We start from the raw sequence: 24,273 nt of genomic DNA on the forward strand, positions 1-24,273 counted from the left end.
GCCATCGTCCATCCACTGGAAAATCACTCCTCGATGGTCAGATGTCTTGGCTCCATCTCATTCTCCAATTCACTGTCCATCTGGGTTTGGGGACTGAGAGGAATCCTCAGGCAAAGGTTCAAGAACAAGAGGCAGAGGAAGTCTGGGTTGTCAATGTTTATAGTTCTCAATAGGGAAATAATCTTCCCAGGACACCTGAATATTGGAAAGTTTACAACAGAACAAGGAAGCAAAAACCAACCAACCAACCAAAACCCCAAACCCCACAACAGCCCCCACATTCTTGCAATTAACCATCTGCTTTAACTCTGGTTTTACACGCAGTTCCTAAGAACATCTCTGGAGATGATAGACGACAGTGCCTGGAGCAGCCAGATACCCCTTGAGTTGAGCTGGCAGATGGCCGGCTATGCCAGCCCCTCCAAAGAGAAGGTTTGTTCTCTGTTAAGGTTTAGTTTCTAGTTACTTTCCCCTGAAATTCTGATTGGAGGGCTGCATAAGGCTTCTCTCAAGGTTTCATTATTTGATATTTTATTCTGCGTATAAAATTTGTTTGTACTTATTCCCTGCTCTCTTGCCCCCCTGCCCTTCCAATATTTGCTTGGACAGGCTGCTTGTCTGTCCTGCATTGTTGGTTCTCTGGCTGGGCTAGACGATGGGATGTTTCTGCAGCATGGGTGCTTGGACTTGGCTGTCTTGTTCCTTCCTGAGTGTTGCTGAGCTGGGTCTGTACTGACAGGCACGTTGTGTTTCTGATATCCCAGGGCTGGTCTCTTTCTTTCAGAGTTTCCTGTATAAGGCGCTAGGAACGTCCTTAGCAGCTTGTCAGAACCTGGTCCATGTTAAATCACAGATTCATACACTTCTGACGACAGCAGATTATATGGAAGCCCCTGAGAGACAGGTGAGGCCTCTGTCCCTCTCCCCATTTTACCAAGTAATCCCTGAATGCTCCCTGTGGGGCTCAGCTCTGAGTTGGCCTGGGACAGATGCCATTTTGCTTCCTATCCTCTTGATTGCTATTTCACTCAGCGCCCGCTCCCCATGTGTCTCAGGCCTGATTGGCACTTTACACCACTTTGGGTGAAAGGAATGGACTCGTGGGCTCTATCAGACACCTGGTTCGATCCTAACCTGTATTTCTCTTGGGTGACAGGGAGTCGTCTCCATCCTCGCAGTCTGTGCTGCGAGCCACTTGGATCTCACCTTGAAGGCACTTCAGGAGTTTGGGGCTGCAATGAGCCAGGTTAAGATGTCTGGGTTCGTCAGCCGCCTGAAGGTAAAGGAGCCAGGGGGTTCTCTCAAACTTCCTCTCCCTCTAAAGCAGGGGCAGCAGCCCCGCGGTAGTGTCTGCTCCGGTCAGCTAGCATTGCCCCCAGTGTATGCGTTCTACGTGATGCCTGCTGTTAAGCAGACAGGAGCACAATGTGGAGCTGGGGCTCTCTCAAATGATTTTTATCGTCTGATGTCTCATGGCTTGAGCGCCCCTCCCATGCACAATGTGTGGGAACTACATCAGTTGCTTGCATGGAAAAGCATTGAAGGTATTTTTAACTGTTTTTTATTCCAGGTTAGTAGCTGGAAATGAGGAGGTGTTGCAAGCAACATGTGGCTTACCAACCCGCCTTAGGTAGACCACCAGTGGTCTACGGATGACAATTAGGGAACCTCTGATTTAGAGCAGTGGTTCTCAATCTTTCCAGATTAGTGTCCCCCTTTCAGGAGTCTGATTTGTCTTGTGTCCCCCAAATTTCACCTCACTTAAAAACTACTTGCTTACAAAATCAGGCATAAAATTATAAAAGGGTCCTAGCACATTATTCCTGAAGAAAAGACTGCTTATTTTCCCATTTTTGCCCTAGAATTAGAAAATACATCAACTGGAATCTAAATATTGTACCTGCATTTCAGTGGGCAGTATATAGAGTAGTCTAAAAAAGCCATTGTATGAAATTTGAGTTAGTAACTTTGCAAGTGCTTTCTTTGTTGTCTGCTGTAAAACTAGGCAAATATCTAGATGAGTTGATATACCCCCTGGAAGACCCCTGCAGACCCTCAGGGGTACAGAAGTCCCCCTGGTTGAACACCACTGATCTAGAGGATAGAGCAGGAGACTAGGCCTCTGGGCTCCCATTGCTGGCTCTGCCATTTACTCACTGTGCAGCCTTAGGCAAGACATTTAGCGCCTGATCTTGTACCCACCAGTGTCAATGACTAAGCTCCCATGTACTCCACTGCTGTCGGTTCAGCCTTTTCGGCTCTCTGGGTCAGAGTTACCCAGTGGGAATGATGGCGATGGGGCGGCGAGTTCTATGGGCTCATGGTGCCCGGGCTCCAGCAGTATTCAAGGCTCGGGGGCCTGGCTCCACCAATGTTTGATTCATTCCAAGGCCAAATGAATCAGAAGAACTTGTCTCTAGTGATGTTTCCTATTGTCTAGGATTACCACCATGGGACAAGAGGCAAGACTCGCCGCACCCTGATGCTGACATACAGCAACGTGGCTGTCCATGCTCCAAAAGAGCAGCTTCTCTCCCGAGTAGAGGCAGACATCACAAGGAACATCATTCACCATTACAGAACCAGTTGTCAGGTAAGAGCCTTTGCATGACAACTGTGAGGGGCATTACCCTGAAGTTATAGAATTGCCTCTGAGTTTATAGAGAGAGGGCTTGTATTTTCTAAAACTCTCCTTTGAGCAATAATTTGTCACATAACTGAAATTTAAAACTGTAATGGATGGAGCGTGAGCTGTCACATGTTGTATCACTTTTGTTGCTCTTCTTTGTGTTTTCTCTAGTTTTTCTATAGTCTTCTGAAATTCTGTCGAGCACAGCTGCACAGTAATTCACATGGAGTCACACTCAGGCTATTCAGAATAACACTCTAACTCCCCTAATATGTATGTGTATCTAGCTCTATCTTTTGGTAGCCAAGAGAGAATGGTGCTAACTTGTATTTAGTTTCTTTGCTGTCACTCTGTTTCTTGGACTCACTACTTCCCTTCCCTCTTCTCTGTCGTCTTGTTTGTCTGTGTGCTCGTTATTTCTGTTCCCTAGGTGTCTGACTGCTGGTACTGACTCTCCTCTCAGTGCAACCTCGCCACGTCACTTTGCCATTCAATTCTGCCCTGTCTAAGTGAGAATCTCATTTAGCCTTTGTCAAAAAAGTTGATCACAGTTGAACCAAACGGATATCTTCCAGAAGTTCACAAATGCAAATATTCCATAGGATGGCCCCTGATCTTGACCTCTGCAAAACACCCCCTCTGGATACATTTCCTGCCTTTTGGAAGATTTAACAATCATGATTTCTCTCTGCTCCATATTCACCAGCCAGGCCATTTTGAGGATGTGTGTTATGTGGGACTATAGACATTGCTAATAGCTGTTTTGCATTTTGTTTTTCAGGTGCTGGGCATCGCTCTTACAAACAAGGTAAATTCTAAATAATCTGCCCTCAGCTCTTGCCTTTTCTATCCACAAGTTGCTTGTTTAAATTGCACAGAGCTTGATTTCCTTGCTACATCAAGCAGGAGTCCTGGCTGCTCTGGTGTAAGTGGCCCTGGATTTCTTTCATGAACCTGGGTTTTCTCTTCTTCTGAGGTGGGTGCAGAGCCAGGGTCCTCTGCCTTCTGGGGTCTGTGGACACCTCTCTCCTCTCCTGTGGCTAGATTTAATTCCTGGTCTTTATGTTCTGGATTCTGGTTCTTCTCTCCGTTTCTCATCCACATCCTCTTGTTTCTCCTTCTGGATTATGTAGGACATGCACCTAAAATTAACCCTCATCCAGAATGTCATGGAGATTAGCTGTGCCATTTTGGAGACCAGAGACTCCCAGGAGTTCGAATTCTCTTACAAACTGGAGCTCCTTGGCTACATGCTGGTGAGTGATGAGGAGCTTTGAGGACTGAAGTACAAAGGAGTTTGTTGTAATGTCATCAGACTGGGTTTCCAGGTAGATGTTGTTTTATCCATTGGCTGTGACTGTACCACTGCAGTCTCATGAGTTACCTGCACGGCACCCAGAATGCTGCTGGGTCCACTCTGAGCTTGGCAGGGATGCCGACCTATTGTGGGTTGTAAGTGGCAGGAATGGCTTGTGTCTGGGGAGTTATCTTTCTGTCCTCCGTATAGCCTGCAGATGGCCCTACGGTCCATTTCTGAGGCAGAGAGCCTGCCGAGCACGGTGTCTGTTTATTACAGGTCTGGCATATGGCCCTGTTTCAGGGTGTGAGAGGAAAGCCTCTCTGCCTTTCAAATCCATTTCCCATTTTTTTAATTTCCCTATTTGTGCATTTCAGGACTTCATTAAAAAGGAACCACTGGATTCCCTGGCATCTCCAGTTCGCTACAAGGCAATTCTTGCCATTAGACATCTGAGGTAGGCTATTTTCTGCCATATTTCCTGGCACTGTGACGTCGTCTTTGTTAGTTCATGAGTGCCAGGTTGGGAGCAGTTTGATGCCTGCCGGGTTTGGCTCACATGCTGCTTACCAGCAGAACTTTAGTTCTTGAGGGTTTGAATGTGTCCATTTGGAGGTTTGTGCTTGAAAGACACAAACTTGGAGGTTGTGGGGCATGCAGTCCAATGCAGGAGAGTTCAGAAGGGGAGGGAGGTGTCTGGCTTGCTGGCAGGGGGAAGGAAGCTTGTGGGTTTCTCTAAAAAGGGGACTTGAAGCTTTAGCTTTACTTCTCAATGAGCCAATACTTAATAGAGGTGCAAAGAGGTGTTCAGCTGCAATGTGAAGGGTTGTTTGCATTTGGGATTTTAGATTGAGACAATCTCCAGTCATTGGACCCATTTCTTTTACTTGGAGGTGGTACTGAGTCTAATGCATGACTTTTCTCTCTCTCTCTTTCTTCTGCCAGCAAACTCAAACCATCTTTGACCTTGAAGGAAAACCGTGAGCTCCTTCATCAGTGTTTCAAAAGTTTGTTTCCCCTCCCTCCCCTGGAGAAGATGATGAAAGAGGAAGGTGAGACAGCAAAGGATGCTCTGCCTATACAGGTACGTGACAACAATTCTCCTCAGGCACCATCCACTGTATTTCTGCCCAGCAGGCACTGGGTATGGCAGTCACACATGGCCTCCCTGGCAAGGTTATGGTTAGCTTTCCCCAGCCCCCAGTCGTCCCTTCCCCTCCCCCCCCCCACAAATTATCTGTGCTGAGCCTCACTCCTTCTCTTCTGGTTTCAGTCACTGTACATAGAGTCCTTGGAAGCCCTTAGCAAGCTAATGAAGACTTTGCTGGAGGAAGAACCAACCGCATACTGGTTCCAGGAAATGTTTCAAGTGAGTAGACCATTGAACCATGGTGAAGATTGTTTGTTTGTTTGTTTGTTTCTTGTGTTACTGCAGGGAAGAGTCAGAGATTTAGGGGGTCAAGCTTCAGTTGTGGAGGAATTTTCCAGAATGGAGTGAATTGTCGGGGGAAAAAGCACCAAATTCTTCCTGGGATAAGCAGGCATGTGCCCCGCTGAAATCCACAGAAGCTATGCCATTTTATGCCAGGGCTGGATTGGGACCAACTTCTTACAATGTAGTTGACACTACTTGGACCGGCAAGAAAATCACCACTGCAGTAGCCAAATCCAAGAGAACCAGTTGAAACTGATCACTTCTTCAAAGAGGAATTCGTTCATATTGAGTTAAGCCCTGTGTATGGAAACTCATCCAGAGGAGACTTCCTGTTCCTCAGACATGAACAGAATATCTTGAAGAGCTGAGGGGTGGGGAGTTTGATGCACCTTCAGTATAAAAATGAAGTTCTAAAAGGAGCTGGGCTGTGGGGGGGGGACTTCTCTGCTCTTTTTCAAATTAATAAAAAGAAATGCTCCTCTCTGTCATTTGGCCACTCAACGTGGGAGAAGTTGCCCAGGAAACAGAACACAGCAGCAGACATCAAACAGCATGCAATGTGGTAGACAGCTCCCATCAGACAGTCTATAGGAGACATCACGTACACAGGCCCAGGTTCATCTCTCATGTAACTCCTTTGTCTTCAATCACTCAGAGGTGAATCTGGTCCCTGGCACTTCCATTAAACATGTAATTCCTTCGCTCCATGGAGGTCGGGTGCTTTGGAGAGGGATTTTAGTAACAATTAAACCTGTTTAAGAGGAACTTTTGGGAGGGATTTTGTGGTACTAACTCTGTCCATTCCCCTGCTCTACCAACAGCTACTAGAGACATGGCTCCATTCAGAGAAGGAGTGGGAGAGAGAAAGGGCCTTGCAGACCACCATCCAGTTGCTGACTGCCTATCAAGAGACAGTTCATAGCACAGTGAGTATAGCCTTCCTCTTCCTTGAGCTGACTTCCCTGCTTATATCCGATCTGACACTCAACGCAAATGCATGAAAAAAGCTTCCAGGGCAGCAGCTGGGATCTCAAAGTGACTAAGATCCCTCTGCTTCCATAAGAGAGAGGTTTACACAACAATGCTGTGACCACACTCCGGGCAGACTGCAAGAAGTAGAGGGCAGACAATCCCCCAAACTGATGGCTTATTCTAGAATTACATGCACCAAGTCAACAGCAAAAGAGCTTCCACCCTAGTTAATAAAATGCCAAACACGGTCCCCTTTTGGCATTCCAGACCTAGGCTCCCGTCTAAACAGCCCAGTCTAATATAGTGAGGGGTTACTGAAAACCTGATTCACCATATGTGAGGTTCACCCATCATAAAGGACCAGATGCTTATCCCCAGGTCAAGGTGAATCTCAGGTCTTTCCCAAATAGCATGCTGCCAGCCAATCCTTAATAACGAAATTGAAGATTTCTTCTTAAAAGAAAGAAGAGAGTTACAAATGGTTAAAAGATCAATATCCATACAAGTGACTGTCAATGTTCGTAGTTCAGGATCACAACAGTGATGGAATAAACTGCTGGCTTGTACAAGTCTCTCTGGAATCATCCCAACAGATCAGAATCCAAAGGCAGCTTAGATGTAAAGACTGTTAGTTTTTCCATGCATTTTCCAGGTTCTTTCAAATGATGATTTGGAAGCTCTCTGTCCTATGGCTTACACTTTCCCTGTTCAAAGTTTCAGCAGACTAGAGATGACAGGATGAGGCCCGAGCCTTCTCTTTTCTAGCTATTCTAGCAGGCTGACAAGCCTACCTCACAAAAATGGTGAAAGCAGGACCTTCCCCCGAGAAAGACTAGGCAATGCAGATTGCCTCCTGTACTTTGCTTTGAAGCTAATCTTCTATTTCCTGTACATACACAGTAAACTAGTTACTCATTCGCATAAAGTGATTAGCCGTTCTTCCATCATAACACAGAGAGTTAAGCTGAAGACAATGTAGAAATTATTAGTTTCCTGCAGTATCTTACATCTTTGATTTTAAGGTTAACTGAACACCTTGCATACATAATGAAGACCTGAAAGGGAATGAGCATCGACAAGCTAATTTGGTTACATTGTGAAACTTCTAACCGCGTATAGATCAACACAGACAAATAGACTTAGCATCTATTGTTCATTTTTGAATGAGTTGAGGATTGCTAGTCTAATCCATCTCTTTGAAATTCACATGCAAGTGAACTGTCTTGATACAGTGGAAGTGCCTCTTGTTAAGTTATTATGGGTCATACACAGGTTGCCTGGTCTGCCAGTGTCACAAATGCATTCTTGGTTCTTATGCTCCCAGGGTGGTAAAGGAAAATTTCTATTTAACCAGCTAAGAACATAAAACATAAGAATGGCTAACCTGCCTCCCGCAAAAGAATGGTTCATCTGGCCCAGTATCCTGTCTTCTGACTGCATTGTGTGAAGATATGCTTCCTTTGGTTTGTTTTAAACCTGCTGCCTATTAATTTCATTGGGGGACCCCTTGGTCTTGTGTTAGGTGAAGGGCTAAATAACACTTCCTTATTGACTTTCTCTACACCAGTCATGATTTTATAGACCTCTAGCATATTCCCTCTGAGTCGTCTCTTTTCCAAGCTGAAACGTCGCTCTTTTTTCAATCTCCCTTGGGTGAGAAGTTATCCCATAGGCCTAATTTTTGTTGCTCTTCTCCGTATTTCTTCCCATTCTAACACATCTTTTTTGAGATGAGATGACCAAAACTGCACGCAGTATTCAAGGTGTGGGGGTCCTGTAGATTCCTATTGTGGCATAATGATATTTGCTGTCTTCTTATCGATCCCTTTCCTAAGGGTTCCTAACATGTTGTTAGCTTTTTTGACTGCATGTTGAGCGGATGCTTTCAGAGAACTGTACACAATGACTCTGAGGTCTCTTTCTTGAGTGATAACAGCTAATTTAGACCCCATCCATTTCTATGTACAATTGGGATTATGTTTTCCAATGTGCATTACCCAGTACAGTACAGGAATCAGGGGCACAATGTTACCAGATGTGCCTGTTACTTTGGGGTAGGCTCATTGATTAGGGTTACTCTTCTTGGTGGGGGGGTCTGTAATTCTATTAGTGTGCTACTTATGTCACTTGTGTGTTCATATGGAGCTCTACTCCTTCCTTCTGCAAGTGCCCTCCCAATGGAGCTACCCTGCAGGACCTCGGTTCCCCAGGGCTGGGTTCCTCCAGCCCTAGAACTAGATGAACACGCACACACGTACGCTCACACGAGCAGAGCAAGTCTGAGCGGACCAGGTCAATCAGCACTCTCCAGCTGATCCTCTCCTATGGCCCTGGACTCAATGGGCTGGGTTAAGCAGCACTTTCAGCTGCTCCCCTCTTATGTGCCCCAAGTTTAACACATCCCTATCCCACCTCCACATTACAATTGTACTGGTAGTAACCCACTTCATGAGCAAACCCCACAGTATTTTTGGGCGCTACCGGGACCTTTAGCTTAGGTAAAAGAAGGGTTGCTGCAGAGTAAATGGGGGAAGCGGAAAATACAGAGTAAAATTTGGAGAGCGAGAGAGAGGGAGAGAGAAGCAACCAGCTGAACCATAAAAGTTATTTATTGAATAATAGTGATAACTACACAAGGAGGGCTGAACAAACATAATGGTTACATTTGAAAGGTTAATACCTGAGGAAGAAAAGAAAACGGAGGGGCGAGGGGGGGCGGAATCTCATCCACTCCATGAGGCTTGAACTGGGTGGGGTTCCCAGGTAATGGTGGTAGCTCAGGGTCCTGAGTGCTGGAGACAGGCAGAGCCCCCAGCACAATCAGTCAGGAGATGGAATCCCAGTGGAACTGATGCAGAGTTTGGGTCTATACATCAGAACCCTTACTTGGGCATAGGTAGGGGGTTTTGTAGAGAAAATACAATGGTTCAAGGGAGAACACTAGATTTGTTTATGGGTAAACTAATGGGTTTTCAAGGGTTTTCTTTAGGCTAGACAATAGGAGCTGATCACTCTTGGCTATGGGTGGTGTTTTTTTCCAGGGAGCTCACAAGGCAACTAGGCTGCTTCAGTATTTTCGGATAATAAAGATTTATTACTAGAATTGGTCTGATAATTGCTGAGCTAGGTGTGTGCAGGCATAAGTTCATTAGCATCTGGAGCAGGGATTCCCATGATGCAATGCGTCCCTGCTTTTCTGGTCCCAGAGTTCAGTGCGGTTCTCTGTTCCTCATTCTTCATGCTAATTCCTATCCCATCTTTTATGCAGATGAGGCTAGGGGAGTTGTCTCTGTTCTTCATTCTGTATGCAAATGGAGATGTCTTAATCTTGTCACCCTTCTCAGGAGGGGTGTAGGTGTGTCTCCCAACATCCTTCATTGTTCTCTGCAAGCCTTTTCTCTGATGGGTTTTGGTTCAAACAGAGACTGGTGGGGGCGGGGGGTGTCTTTCATGAGTCAGACAGGCTAGATACTGTGCCCTGGTTCCCCAAAAACACAGAGCTGACTGGTCTGAACAATAAGGATGGCAAGTGAAGTCTAGTCCAACTGGAGACCATTCATTCTTTGTTCTTCGTTCTTTTTTCATTAGACTCAGGGAACTTTTGATCAGTTTGGATCTCTGATTGGACTAATAGCACCATACAGCTGTGATTCGCTGGCCACGTCCCGTCAGTGCGTGGTTGACTGTATCAGCTGCCTTCTCTGTATACAAGGTGAGGAGACCATTAGCAGGTATAAGGAATTCTTCACCTTCTTTCACTGTTGTAATGTCCATTTGTCTGCCTATCTAGTTCTTTCTGTCCTGTCTGTTGTCGCTTAGATAACAGAATGGTGGGCATCTTGTAAATACCTCATTAGAAGAGAAGATTCTGATGTGTAAAGAGCCTAACACACTTTTGGGAACTGTACAACTAATAAATGGTCTGCATACAGGTAGATAAGGGCTAAATTCCTTAGGGCTTGTCTACACAGGGACAGTAAGGACAGTTAATCCAAATGGACTAAAGGTGTACATTTCAAGTGCATGAGGTAAATGGCATTAAACACGTGTGGATGCTCTGATCCTGAATTAAAATGGGCCTTATTAATTGTAGTGAATTCCATGAATGAAACGAACCTGAATGAAGGCCACTTTAATTCTAAATAAGTGTGTCCCCACAGGTGTTGAATGAAGTTTAACTAATGCATTTTGAAAATGAATGGGGATTAGCTTTCTTGAATATCTCCATGGAGACAAGCCCTTGGTACTAAATATTTTCATTCTCTTTACCCTGCCACTGGCTGGATTGGAGGGGTTTCCTGGAATAATTCTGTAAACAAAAAGTTCTTCCAGCAGCCCTCTGTCATGAGCATTCCGAGCTATTGGAGTAAGTAGAAGCCATTTTTCCCCTTTGTGAAAGAGTAGGATATTCTTTTCACCTAATGGTTAGATGTTAAGGGATAGAGCTTGGTTATCGTTTAAGGCCATTTCCAATGAGGGTGACCAGACAGCAAATGTGAAACCTCGGGACAGGGGGTGGGGGGTAAGAGGAGTCTATCTAAGAAAAAGACCCCAAAATGGGGACTGTCCCTATAAAATCAGGACCCCTGGTCATCCTATTTCCAATGATTCTTAATCAGTCCTAAAACAGTGTTGGTGATTCAGAAACAGAATAAGGGACTCCAACCTTTGAATGTACAACATAGTAATTCCAGCATTGTTTAGAAGTGACTGATGATGAGCCTGGGTTTCTTGCCAAAGTTTTTTGTCTATCCCCGTCTCTTTTACAAGGAGAGTTTGGTGGAGGGATTCACCTCTAAACTGGACCCTCTGATCTACCTGCATGAGTTGTACTTGAATAGGAGCTTAGATGTAAATAGTGAGAGCAGAGAGACTACTGAAACCAGACACACACAGAAAGCTGCTCCAAGCTGAATACAGTGCTTGTTCAATCCTGGATCATTCACAATAACATACCACTACTGTTAACGTTCAGACATTTTAGGGTGTAATCCCGACTCCATTCCAGTCAACAGGAGTTTTGCCATTGACTTCAGTGGGGCCAAGATTTTACACTATGCTGATGACAACATAGCACATGGATCCTCCCGTATGAAAATCCATGCAGTGGGGGTTCAGTTTCCTTAATCGTTACAGTACTTTTTCTCCTTTTCTCCACTCCAGGCCAGTCCATAAACCTGGGCTCAGCAGAGGAGGAGCTGAGATGTCTCCGTGAAGCACTAACAGCTCCAGACCCCGAGGCTCTGTTTCAGGCATCTTCCAAAATGGCCAGGGTAACTGACTCAAAAAGCTTGTGCGGATGTGCGAGTGACGGGGCACCGTTCATTTGACATTTGCTCTTTCATGCTGCCTTTCCCTACTCGGAGCGAGCTGTGGGAGCGGGGCGTTGGCTGCTAGTAACCAGCAAGATGCTTTTCATAGATGTGTGCTCTGAATGCCACGTAAAAACCAGATTCCACAGAACGTTGCACGCCCATGAAAATGCGCACGCGGATGCACACGCATGTACCTATCCAGCAGGGCCGGCTCTTGCTTTCTCACTGATCCAGAGCAGTGAAGCACAAAAAATAATGAAATAAAAGAGCCCCCATGCCGCCCTAAGATTGGCCGGAACACCGCCCCTTGCAATCTGCCGCCCCAAGCACGAGCTTCCTCGGCGGGTGCCTGGAGCCGGCCCTGCCATCCAGCCATCCAGGAGAAAAACTGTGTTAGTGGAACATCAAGCTGAGAAAGCACCCAGGATTCATTCCGTCACCTTGTGGGTTTGCCTTCGCCGATATTTGTGTGCATGCCTCTCTTGACTGACTTCTATATGCTGTAAAAAGATGCAGTGTATGTAAGAGACTACAAAGGGAAACTTACCTCCTGCATATCCGGTACAATGTTGTGCTAACTATGCAACAGAGTCTTTGCCTCTAACCTGATATCATTAGTGTAGAAGACAAAAATGTAGTCTATAGACTAGAGAGAGAATTGTAATCCCAAATGGCGAGCTAGACAGGAGGCTAATTCACCATTTGCTGATGCAGGTATATCTTTTTTTCCATTTTTAAAAGTGCTGGAGCCAAACATCATTACGGTCTCTCCTGTTTTTGATTTGTTCCCAGGTTGTTAGTGAGTACTTTCCCTCCGAACAGGCCACAGACTTTATTGCGGCCACATTGGGTGGTCTGCTGTCTGCTAGCCCCACCTGTGCCACGGCAGCTGGACTATGGATGAAGATCATCCTGAAGGAGTGTGGAGATGCCATGCTGGACAAGGTAAAACTGGGAACTGGAGAGCTTTTCTGCCTAAACTCTAGGCTTTTTGATCTTTGCCCTCATGTGTAAGGAAGAAAAATCTTGCTGTTTCTCCCCCTCGGACATAGAGTCGATTCCATCTCTGTTCCTGCCCTAAGATAGGCAATGGCGGAATCAATAGCAGTAGACCGAGATAATCCAAGGGAAAAGGAAGATGGTTGATTCTTTATTGGTCTAGCTTGTTGCCACAGTCTTCAGCCAAGAAAGGCTTGAGAAAACAGACTCTAGGGAAAATACAAGAAGACAGAATGACTGGCACTTGGAGGCCTCCAGGTATTAGGAGGCCTATGGCTAAGGGCTACATGGATTAAAAAGAGCACTGGGCTATTGCCACCCTCTTGCCAGGTTTCTGAGCCTGGCCTCCAGCCCGAGCAGGAACAGCTCCACTTTTAGCCCCATCGTGCAAGCCCCACAGGCCCAGGTTGACCTGAGCTCTGAAACTCACTGCTGTGGGATTTTTTTGCTGTGTAGACCTACCCTTTAAGAAGAGAAGGAAGGAGGGAGAAAACTCCAGTGTCTTTGGGATCCACTATTTATATGCCTTATTGTGGAGCCCAGTACATCAGGGCTAGATGAAAGGAGCACTCCACAAATCTTCTAACAAGGCTGGTGAAAGGCCTCAGGACAGGGAACCCTCGCAGCAGAACTGCCATGTTTGCACAGTGTTTTGAAGATGTGAAGGGCTAGGAATGAATATGAGAGGTAGTCACCAGTTCATAGTCCCAGGCATTTATACACTGTCTTTAAAGCACTTGCATATTTTGTGCTTGTGGTTGTTGATGAGCTCTGCATTCTTCGAGACAAATGGTCAGATTTGGCTGCTTAAATCACAGCTGCAAAATCTGGGCAAGCAAAGCTGCCTTTTGTGCATGTGAACTGGTTTATGTAATGCATAGCTGGGCACCACCACATTAAATTACCTGGTATGTCTATGTGTGTGTCAGTGTTAATTTTTACAGCCGTGTGTGGGCAATTTGTGTGGGTTCAAGTTACGCAGACATATTTGAACATTTGCTTCTTGAAGTGAGGCATTTCTAAAAAAGCAGCAAATGGCTAAATAAAGGTTTTGATTCTGTAGACTGAATGGAGAGAAAGAAAAAGGGACATTTCTTTCTGGTTTTGTTCCTTCCAGGTGCCAGATATCCTGGCTATACTATATCACCACATGCCCACTATCCAGGAGGGCAGCTTGAGGCAGTTCCTGGTGGAGGCAGTGTCCATTCTAGCTCACCATCACCAAGAGGCAGTGATCTCCAGCCTCCTCAGCAAACGTCTGCCGATGGACAGGTATATACCGCTACCTATTGCATTCATCTTGGTAAAACATGGATCCCACAGCTTTACTAGGAGATGTAGGGCTTCATTTAAGCCGCAAACAGTTTGGGATCATTCCAAAGGGTTAATAGCCTGGCTCTTTCTGCAGGAAGGTCCAAGAACATGTTAAGGTGGGGTGCGGAGAGAAAGTAAGTGTCATTCTGTTTCCATTCATGAATAGCTGCTTTGACATCCTAAAGATCTTTCTTTACTGGTATAACTGGAGTGTATTGTTGGAAACATCTACCTCTCTAGACGCCTGAATTGAGCTCACTCTGGAAATGAGCAGTGGCTGTTGGTTTCCTGGTAGCATGACAGCTTCAGGTGCAAATCCCTGGCTGATTGCAAAGACTAGGGCCAATATTATCATCAGACCTCTGCTTGGTATCAGTGAGGGTGTGGCTGCTAGAGCAGAGTTGCCATCCTTGGTACTTAAAAGTGGACTGGAAGCAGATCCATCATTTCATTTCAAGATCCCTAACTGAGGTATCAGTTATCAGTGCTGGAATCTAAGTCCATAAGAACAGCCATACTGGGTCAGACCAAAAGGCCATCTAGCCCAGTAGTCTGTCTTGCGACCGTGACCAGTGCCACATGCCCCAGAGGAAATGAACACAACAGGTCATTGTCAAGTGATCCATCCCCTGTTGCTCAGTCCCAGCTTCTGGCAAACAGAGGGTAGGGACGCCATTTGTGAAGGGGACCTAGGATGGCCATGAACATTCGTTGTCATAGTTGTATGTCCATCTAGTAGGAATCTGGCTTTTCTTTCATCCACTTGCCTTCCAAACCCTAGATCTTTGGGAGCCACATGCTCATGATTCCATATTGACTGGGAAGTGGAGAAAACAGGAAGTGAGGTTGGCGCTCTGTGTCCTGTCCTTCTGAAGTCTAGTATTAATGGTTAGGCTGCAGGAGGACTAGGTCACTTAACTTAGTTCTGTAACTGGAAACTCAATATTTAAACACGAGGAGCGTTAAAGGAGGACAGGACTCCTAACTCTCTCATCATAGGCAAGGAGAACATTTGGTCTTTGCTAAAATATGACGCATTCAGGGTGAGCCACAAAAGTGTCCAGGGCTCACCTGTAACTTCTGTTAAACTGCAGTGACACCGCTGAGCAGTGGAGATCTCTGGGGGGAGACCCCTTGCTTGCCACTCAAGTCCTACGAGCCCTAATAGAGAAGATAAAGACTCCAACAAGAACAGAAGGCAGCATCACCTCAGAGACTGAAATTGACAGGCATTTGGCAGCTGCTGAACCTCTCTTAGTAAGTTAGATGGCAGACACGTCTTTCAGGCTTTCCTGTGCCCTGCGATAATCCTGCTGATGGAAAGCTGGAAGTGTGGTATAATATTGCTGTGTGGGCACTTCTCCTCTGATGGAGTGTTTCCCTGAGTCCAGCTCTGCTGCCTGTGGAACAAATACGGCAGTTTTAGATACGTTACTGATTTACTTAATACTATCTGGCCATTAGAAAGTCTTTGGAGCAGGTTTCTTTGCAAATCTTCCTTTGGACTCACAGCATGCCTTGGGAGGTCATACACATTTGTACAGATGTGGGAAAGTGAGCCACGAGTTAAGCAAGTTGCTCGCTGTCATTCAAGTTACTGGCAGAAGGGAGAATTTCGTACAGCAGATATCAGACGGGGAGAGAGGGTGTGATGGTGTTGGGAAGAGATCTCCTTTTTTACCATGCTCTCCTTTCAGGCAACGTGTGCCATCTCTGAGGTGGTGTCAGCCCTGCAGTCGAGCAAAGCTGTGCGGGAACTGCTCCCAGAGTTGTTTCCTCTTCTCCTGCAGCAGGTCAGCCAAACCCTCGGACAAAAGCTGCCTTTGCCAACGAGAAGCAGCCCGAGAGAAATCCGAAAAGGGCTACAACTTACTGAGGGCAACCCTTGCCGGTAATTAGAAGGAAGGGAGAGAAACCAAGAGAATTCCAGTAGAGTTGTGTGACGCTCCCCAGGAGTTCCCAGGGTTACGAGGCACCTTACCACCACGTGCCCTTCGAGTGAGGAAGTCTTGTCTGTGCCTGCTGTGGGTCAGTTCCCTGAAACTACCAGGCTCTGGCAAAACAAACACTGCCACCCAGGCCTCCTCAGACCTCAGTCTCTTTGTACAGGTTAATGACAGGCACACACCCACCCCCGAGTCCTCTGACCATTCCGTATAGTGTCCAGCCCTTTATCCACTGAACTCCCACAGAATTGTCAGGCCTGCTGTTCCCAATGGAACAGTACACACCCGTTTATTACTTCTACTTTAGACTCTGTACTCGATACTTAGACTCTGTACTGCAAAACACACAGCACTTAGATATATTTCTAGTGAAAACAAGAAGGGAGATTATCAAAGAACAGAGATTGCAGTGACCGTCAGTAAGAATGCAAGCAAAAAATGGTTACATTTCAAATGAAATCCTAACCTGCTCCTAGAAACTAAACTTAACCAACAGGTTAACCTCCTGTCTAAAGATGTTTCTCACCCAAAGTTCTCAACCAAGCCTGATCGCGACCCCTCTTTCATGAAGCAAACTCGCGGTCCATCTACTTCCTAAGTGAAAGATGTCCCCCAAATAGACTAGAGCAAACCTTTGATGTGTACCCCAAAATTGGGTCCCCACCCCCTGTCTACTTCCTGCTACTTTTCTTTCTTTAAAGTTCTCACAGGCCTTCTCAACTGAATGTACATTAAGCATGTAGGGTTCACATGTAAACAAACAGATGGATAAACATTTCTTGCCTGAAAGAAAACCATTTTGTCACTTTCCTGGTGACTAGTCCTGAGACACAGATCCTAAGAATGTAATTTTCAATGCATATCCATGACTCTTTACACAGCATCTGTACATGCGTTTGACAATGATATTGGTGACATGGGCTTTTATTTGAGACTCATGGGGCAATCTTTTAGTGAACTAGAATGTACGTACCAGGTCCCTCGGCACCCACTCCATGCCCCTCGCCAGTTAACACTAAGATTCCTGAGTCCTCAGTTGACTTCAGCTCTGGTAGCACATTAATGTACATTTCCCACCAATCTCACAACATGATTAGTTTCTCTTCTTGTTGTGTTTCTTTATTCCATGCCAACAAGGTGCTCAAATTACAGACTTCATGGTTTTATAATGTCTCTGAATTTTCCTAGGAAACCAGGATCTCAGCTCTGTTCACGGATGGGCAGCAGGTATCAAATAAACATAAGGAAGTACTACTTCACACAACACACGGTCAACCTGTGGAACTCATTGCCAAGGGATGTTGTGAAGGCCAAAAGTATAACTGGGCTTTTTTAAAGAAAAGAATTAGATAAGTTCCTGGAGAACAGGTCCATCAATGGCTATTAGGCAAGATGGTCAGGGATGCAACCCCAAGCTCTGGGTGTCCCTAGGCCTCTGACCGCCAGAAACTGAGACTGGACAACAGGGATTGGATCATTTCATGATTGCCCTGTTCTGTTCATTCCTGCTGAAGAAGCTGGCATTGACCACTGTTGGAAGAGAGTGTACTGGACTAGATGGACCATTGGACTGGCCCAGTAAGGCTGATCTTAGGTAGTGGCCACAGTGGGTCAGGTTTTCAAGATGGGTGCCTCAGTTTTGTCCACAAAACTTGAATTTGTTCAGATGGATGGGTACCTAGCTATGTGATTGCAGGCACTGCAGACACGAGTATATATTCTGCTCATGCTGTTGGCCCATGTGCAGGTCATTTTAGGTACCTATATGTGACGGGGTGGTAGGCTGTGCCCCGGCCTCTTCCATGGACACAGACTGCTCCGAGTCCCTCCAAAGTGTTCTAGGGATGCCTGCTCCTGAGATCCTGGTGGTAAGGGCTCTGATGACTGTTTGACCCCAACGGATGATCTTAAGTCACCTTTACGCTTGACCTTTGTTTTCTTTCTCCTCCCTCTTGTCTATACTTTCGTGTCTAGGTTTCTCCAGCCCCTTTACATATATTTCCTCTTTACCTGGCCCTTCAGGTTTTATTTCCACCCTCCTGGGCCTCCATACCTGCCTTGGTGTCCCTGTTAGAAAGGGATTCCAGTCCATGCCCAGTAGAAGGCAGTGGGGCAATCCATCCACTACCGCTACATGTTTCTGCCTAAACTTCCCCTTAATATTCAGAGTCCTTAAAATTGGGCAGAATTTATCGTCCCCATGGACACTGGGCAGAATTTATTGTCCCCATGGACCTGGTGTTCAGTTTTGATCCTACCTCTGGGAAGTATCCAGTGGGGTTTCACTAACTCCTGCCTGATTAGCAAACAGGATGAAGCTGTGTCCATTAGTCCCTTTGCTGGCTCCTCCCTACCCAGACCGATACGGTAGGTACTTTCTTTTTTCTTTCCTGCCTGGGAGTCTTGTCCCAACCACAAAACTGGGCAAACCCACAGTCCATTTTAGGACAGTCTCTTTTTAGATGTCCTTCACGTCCATGTCGGAAGCTCACTGTAGGCCAAGCTCCCACTACAGTTCCTTGAGGCTCCTCCCTCTTCTTCTTGCTGCCCTTCCCAGCTGTAGGCACTCTGGTCCTTCTCAGATCTAGTCCCTTAAACCACTGACTCACTCTGGGAATGTCCGCCTCTGTAAATTCCTCTCACTTTAACTGTGGGGTCCAGATGAACTGGCTGGCGCCACAGAACCCATCCTCGGGGATGCTCAGGGAGACTCTGAAGAAACTTCCAGAATCATGCAGTCCATGATCTCTCCCACAGTCTGAGTATCTGGCCTTACCAATGAGTGGCCCAATCTTTTAATTCCTGTCCAAATGCACAGAGGCATAATCCCTCAATCCATCTTTCTACTCTACATTTCTGGCAGTACTTTTCTGTGGACAGGCCCCACCTCGTCCAGCATGGCTGCCTTAATCATGTCATAATCTCTTGCCTGCTCATCACTAAAAGCCCTGTATGTGCTTCCCCGGTTAAATAGGGTGTCAGTTGAAGGCCCACATTGTTCTGTCCCTAGGAGGTCTCACTGCTGCTCCTTGAAGAGTAACCAAAAACACATTGGGGTTGTTCGCAGGTCCCATTTTACAGTCTGATCTCCTGTTCCTGGTTTCCATTTCCTGTCACAGGACTCACCAAACTTCGGAGGAGTTGTTGCCAGACCTGGGCTTGCTCCCGTATAAATTCCTGACGGCTCTTTTGCTGTTAAACCTACCAGGCAAGGAAAGGCTGTTTTTCTGCCTGGTGGGATTGTTGGAAGGTCTGTCGGGTCTTCTACACCAGTGGTCTCCAAACTGGGGTGCGCGGGATGATCCCGGGGGGAGCGTGGCATTAGTAGTGCTGCCGGACAGCACTCTGCCGTTTTTTTCCTTCGGCGGCAGCTCTGCACGTCCAAGGCTGGTGCTCCTCTTTGGCGGCCCGCCTGCGGCAGGTCTTCCATCGGTGGCGCGTCTGCAGCAGGTCACCCTGTGGGTGCATGAGCCAAAACGTTTGGAGACCACTGTTCTACACCAGCAGTTCTCAACCGGGCCGGTTTTAGCGGGTCTGCCAAGCAAGGTTGGCTTTAGACTGGCTGGGGCTCAGGGCAGAAAGCTGAAGCTTTGAGCCCAGCCGGGCTGGAGCCCTGAGGCCCAGCACCTGCACTAAAGCCCCGAGCCCCTGCACTCTGTGGGGTTAAAATCCGGAGCCAGGAGCCCCAAATTCTGATGCCTGGCAGGGCAGAGGCCTGGAACTGGGCCATGGAGTATTTCTAGCATGTTGAGGGTGGGGGGAGGCTCAGAAACAGAAAGGTTGAGAACCCCTGTTCCACACTTCTCTTTGCTGCTTCATCACCCGTTCCAATGTTACCTCCATCACCGGACTGCCAAACCTCTACACCGGCTTCTCCAACAGGCTCTCCATTTGCATAGATAACAGGGAAATCCCTGATGAGCCCCCAGCTGTGACAGAGAGGGGTGTTGCACCCCCACATCTTCCACAAACACAGACCGCGTTGAGACTTTTTTCCTTCTAAGCACCAACATATAGTCTATTTAATCTCCCTACCAATACATAGCACCTTTATATTGTATCTCAACTTTCTAAACTCTTCTCCAAAAGTCGGGTGGGGGGTAAGGTGTTTCCACTCAGAGACCTCACTTTGTCAGGCTCTCCTAGCTTTTTGTCTTTCTGTTTCTCTTAGGGTGACCAGACAGCAAGTGTGAAAAATCAGGACGGGGGTAGGGGTGTGGGGTGGGGGGGAGGGAATAGGCACCTGTATAAGATAAAGCCCCAAATATCAGGACATCTGGTCACCCAAGTTTCTTTCTCTGTCTGTTCCCCTCAAAGGGCTCCTGCCCATGTCCTTTTACACAGTTTCCCTGTTAATGGAATGATTGGTTCCTTGACTCACTAGCCCCAATCTGACCTTGTAATCAGGTACACCTCTATCCAATTAGTCCTTCTGTGAGGAACGGAATTAGTAGGAATAGTGACCAGAGTGCTGACTCAAGTGCAAACCCTCAGCACTCTGTCACCTCATATCTGGAGATATGACCCCAGAATGTCCATTAGTGATCACCACACTCGCTGCCCCCTGTTTCTGGGTCCTGATCATGTACCTTTTCCATAAAAAGAAAAGGAGTATTTGTGGCACCTTTTCCATATCACTTTACTCTGCTAGTGCCCATAGTCCTTGCAGAAAGAGAAAAAGGACTGCAAAATTTTGTCCCTAGCAAAACTAGTCCTATGAGATGTATGAGACTGAAACTTACCTCCCAGCATCAAGTCCTTCCAGGGACACTGGTGTCCAGGACATTGCCAATGGATGAACTGCCGATTGAACAGCAGACCTGAGAAGTAAGCGGGGCTTCCTGACTCTCTGTTCAAGCTGCACCTTCCTCCTGATTGCTGCAGTTCTATGCCTCTCTTTCCCCAGGCTTTCTATCAAAGCATTCGAGTCTGTGCTTTTCAAGGGTGGGAATGAGAGACTGGTGAGAGCGCTCAGGAAGCAGAGAACTTGGATTCTTCTGGAAAACCCCAAGCCTCACCATGAGGGAGTGTGTCTGCTGGTGAGGTAAGAGATCTAGGAGGCATCATTTTATCCTTGGGAATCAGTAGCCAATAGAGTGGCTGAGAGGGAACCTCCCGTTTATAGCTTTGTGGGGGGGGGGCGTGTCCTGGGTGGAAACACACAGCTCCCACTCCTAGATATCAGAGCTGTCTGCTCAGAGCAGCTGAGTTTTTTTGAAGTGTGCAATCTAGCCCATGAGCGGTTTCTTTTGTCTTCCAGGCTTCTGCTAAGATCTGGACTCATAACACCTGAGATCATACAGAGCCTCCTCCCCTGGGTGAATTCCCCCACAGAAAACCACCGAGTCACCAGCACAGCTTTCCTTGCCCAGGTAAGACACAGGGCTCTGAAGAGTAGTTTCACCATTAGACTGTTGTCTGCCTTTCTTTCGGGAGTTGTACAGTTCTGTTCATAGGAGTAATTGTCATTTTAGACAGTAGACTAGGTCCTCCTTTATATGGAAACCTCACCAGGAACTTCACGATACCTTTCGGAGTCCTTCTCTCTCTGTGGTTTTTATTGCCGTCATTGTCTATACTAGCTACACAACCACAGGTGCTGGCTGAGAGAGATACGGACAGAGTTGGGATGACTGGACCTCTTCTGCCAAGTCCTAGTGCTGATCCTAACCAACAGCTCCTGATTTTGGTTTCGCTCAGCAGATCTTCTGAATGAACCTAGTGTCCTAATACTACCAACCAAGCAACCTACAACTACATGAATGTCTATCTTAGGTTCTCATTACTCTAGTATCTGAGTACCTCCAAACTCTTTAATGTCTGTATCCCCACCACACTCCTGCGAGGTAGGGAAGCACTATGTTTCCTATTTTACAGGCAGGGAACTGATGCACAGAAGGGCTAAGTGACTTGCCCAAGGTCACACAGGAAGTCTTTGAGGGAGCAGGAAATGGAACCTGGGTCTCCTAAGTCCTAGGCTAGTGTGATACCTGCTGCAGCATCCTCCCTTTCCACAGCCTTCCTCCAACATCTGCATCGTATTTCCCACTTATGCTAAGCAACTATCTTCGGGGTTCATCCGCTTCTAAGAAAAACAACCTCTCTGTGCCTGTGATGGGCTGTACATGAGCTTTGAGGCTCCTTACAAGAGGCCCCGTGGTCCTACTACACCCTGCCCCAGGAAAAGAGCCCCCAGTCTGGGTCTGTCTAGAGAGGCTTCATGAAAGCAGCCAATCCGAGCCCATGAGGCTCGGCTAAAAGGAGCTGAAGGGCCTTAGCAGGTCAGTTCCTGGCAGGAACTGGAGGGGCAAGAAAGGGCGCTGCTCTCTGGCCACAGAAATTCAGGGGACAGCCAGAGTTTGATTCTGGCAGCCTTTCTGGCAGCCTTTACTTAAGCTGGGTTTTCAGGAAGAGAGTCCCGAAGAACTTTAACCCTGAGGTGAGGGTGAAGCTAAAAGTGGCTGGTAGGAAGAAGCGACAATGACCTGAAATCAAGCAGTGCCTAGCTCCTGTTTATAGGATCCATGGTTTGGAACCCAGAGTTAGGGGCAGGCCCAGGTTCCCCTACCACCAACAGTGGCATAAGCCCCATGGAGGGGACAATGCTAATGGAGAGCTTGAACAAAGGGCAGAATGTAAAGGACCCAGAGTTGGGGCTGGAGACCCAAGTGAGGGCAATGGGATTGTTCTGGACTACCCCAGAAGGGGTTCATTTGGACTTTGGGACTCAGCCAGAGGCCTGAGCCACAGAAGGCTCACTGAGGACGGCTGGCAGGGTGCACCGGGGTGAGAAAAGGACTGTGATACCATACCCAGCCACTAAGAGGCTCTCAAGAGGTGAGTGGATCCCTATTCTAGTGCCCAAAAGGAAAGCTCCATGTTTTGTAGACCTTTCTCGTTTGTGTGGAATACTAAAGTTACAGTGTATTATGTGCCAAGTATCAGAGGGGTAGCCATATTTGTCTGTATCCTCAAGACTGGGGCTGTAGGAGGACTCCTTGTTGTTTTTAGCGTATGACATGTCTGCTCAAATTCTATTCCCAATCTTAATGATCCTATTGGGGCTAATGGACAGGTTGATTTTCTTTCAGCTAATGAGTGATCCCATGCTCAGGGAGAAGAAGTTCCTTAAGCCAGTCTTACGCATCTTGGAAGAAAGGTCACATGATAGGAACAGCATTGTCCGGCAGATGGCTGTAAGAGGCCTGGGAAATTTAGTCTATGGGGCACCTGAGAAGGTAAGAGAGAATACTGATTAGAATGCAGCAAAACTAGAGAAACCAAGGGAAATAGTTCTTCGGAGTTTACAGAGGCTGCACACAATGCACTAGGCCAAATTCTGCTCTCTCACATACCCGAGTAACCTCTTTGCAGTCAATACAGGGCAAGCTAGATCCTTTGCTAAGCTGGGCATAAGCAAACAATCTGTGCACTTTAATATGACCATGTGTAAATGTCTCCATCTAGGAATAAAAAATGCAGGCCTTACTTACAGGATGAGAGACTCTATCCCAAGAAGCAATGATGCTGAAAACCACTTGAGTTATGGCACAGAATCAGTTGAACATAAGGTGTCCCAATGCGAAGTTGTGGCCAAAAGGGCTGAAATGATCCTTAGAGGCATAAAGAGAGGAATCTTGAATAAGAGTAAAGAAGCTCTTTTCCCTCTGAATATGACGCTCATGTGAGCACTGCTGGAATGCTGTGTCCAGATCAGGTCTCCACAATTCAAGAAGGATGCTGATAAATTAGAGAGGATTCAGAGGAGTCACAAGAATTCTCAAAGGATTGGAAAAGATACCTCTAGTGATAGACTCAAGGAGCTCAATCTATTTAGCCTTACAAAGAGAAGGTTAAGGAGTGACTTGAGGACAGTCTATAACTACTCACATGGGGAACACATTTTGAGAATGGGTTCTTCCCATTAGCAAACAAAGGTATAAGAAGATTCAATGGGGGAAAATGAAACTAGACTAATTCAGACTGGTAATAAGGCATTGATTTTTAATGGTAATTTTAATTAACCATTGGAACAATTTACCAAGGGTTGTAGTGGATTCTCTGTCACTAGCAATTTTAAAATCAAGATTGAACGTTTTTCTAAAAGATACACTCTAGTTCCAACAGAGACTATTTCGGGGAAGTTCAGTGTTATGCAGGAGGTCAGGCCGGATAATCACAAGGGTTCCTTTTGGCCTTGGAATCTAAGTAACTAGGAATCTAATGATAGGATGACACAGGTGTATTATGGCACCAAGTTTGGCTCATTGTAGCTCGAACCTGGTCTGAAATATAGCTATAGGTCTCCGGGGCTGGGAGGGGGAGATGAAATTCCCACAGCTTCATAACTGCTAAAGAAAACGTAT

At 46.6% G+C, this 24,273-nt stretch overlaps 1 protein-coding gene across 1 annotated transcript in view; it reads left to right on the plus strand.

The window, feature by feature from the left end:
- Window positions 1-883: 883 nt before the first annotated feature.
- The window catches only part of LOC144266122 (uncharacterized), a 107,036-nt gene continuing 83,646 nt past the window's right edge, over window positions 884-24,273 (plus strand). Inside the window, exons 1-5 of the mRNA XM_077819355.1 lie at window positions 884-904; window positions 1,157-1,279; window positions 2,441-2,593; window positions 3,763-3,885; window positions 4,304-4,383. Of these exons, the coding sequence (XP_077675481.1) occupies window positions 884-904; window positions 1,157-1,279; window positions 2,441-2,593; window positions 3,763-3,885; window positions 4,304-4,383 (500 nt within the window). The remainder of the gene's footprint in view (window positions 905-1,156; window positions 1,280-2,440; window positions 2,594-3,762; window positions 3,886-4,303; window positions 4,384-24,273) is intronic.

This window comes from Eretmochelys imbricata, chromosome 1 (genome assembly GCF_965152235.1).
Source record: "Eretmochelys imbricata isolate rEreImb1 chromosome 1, rEreImb1.hap1, whole genome shotgun sequence".
Classification (NCBI taxonomy): Eukaryota; Metazoa; Chordata; order Testudines; family Cheloniidae; genus Eretmochelys; species Eretmochelys imbricata.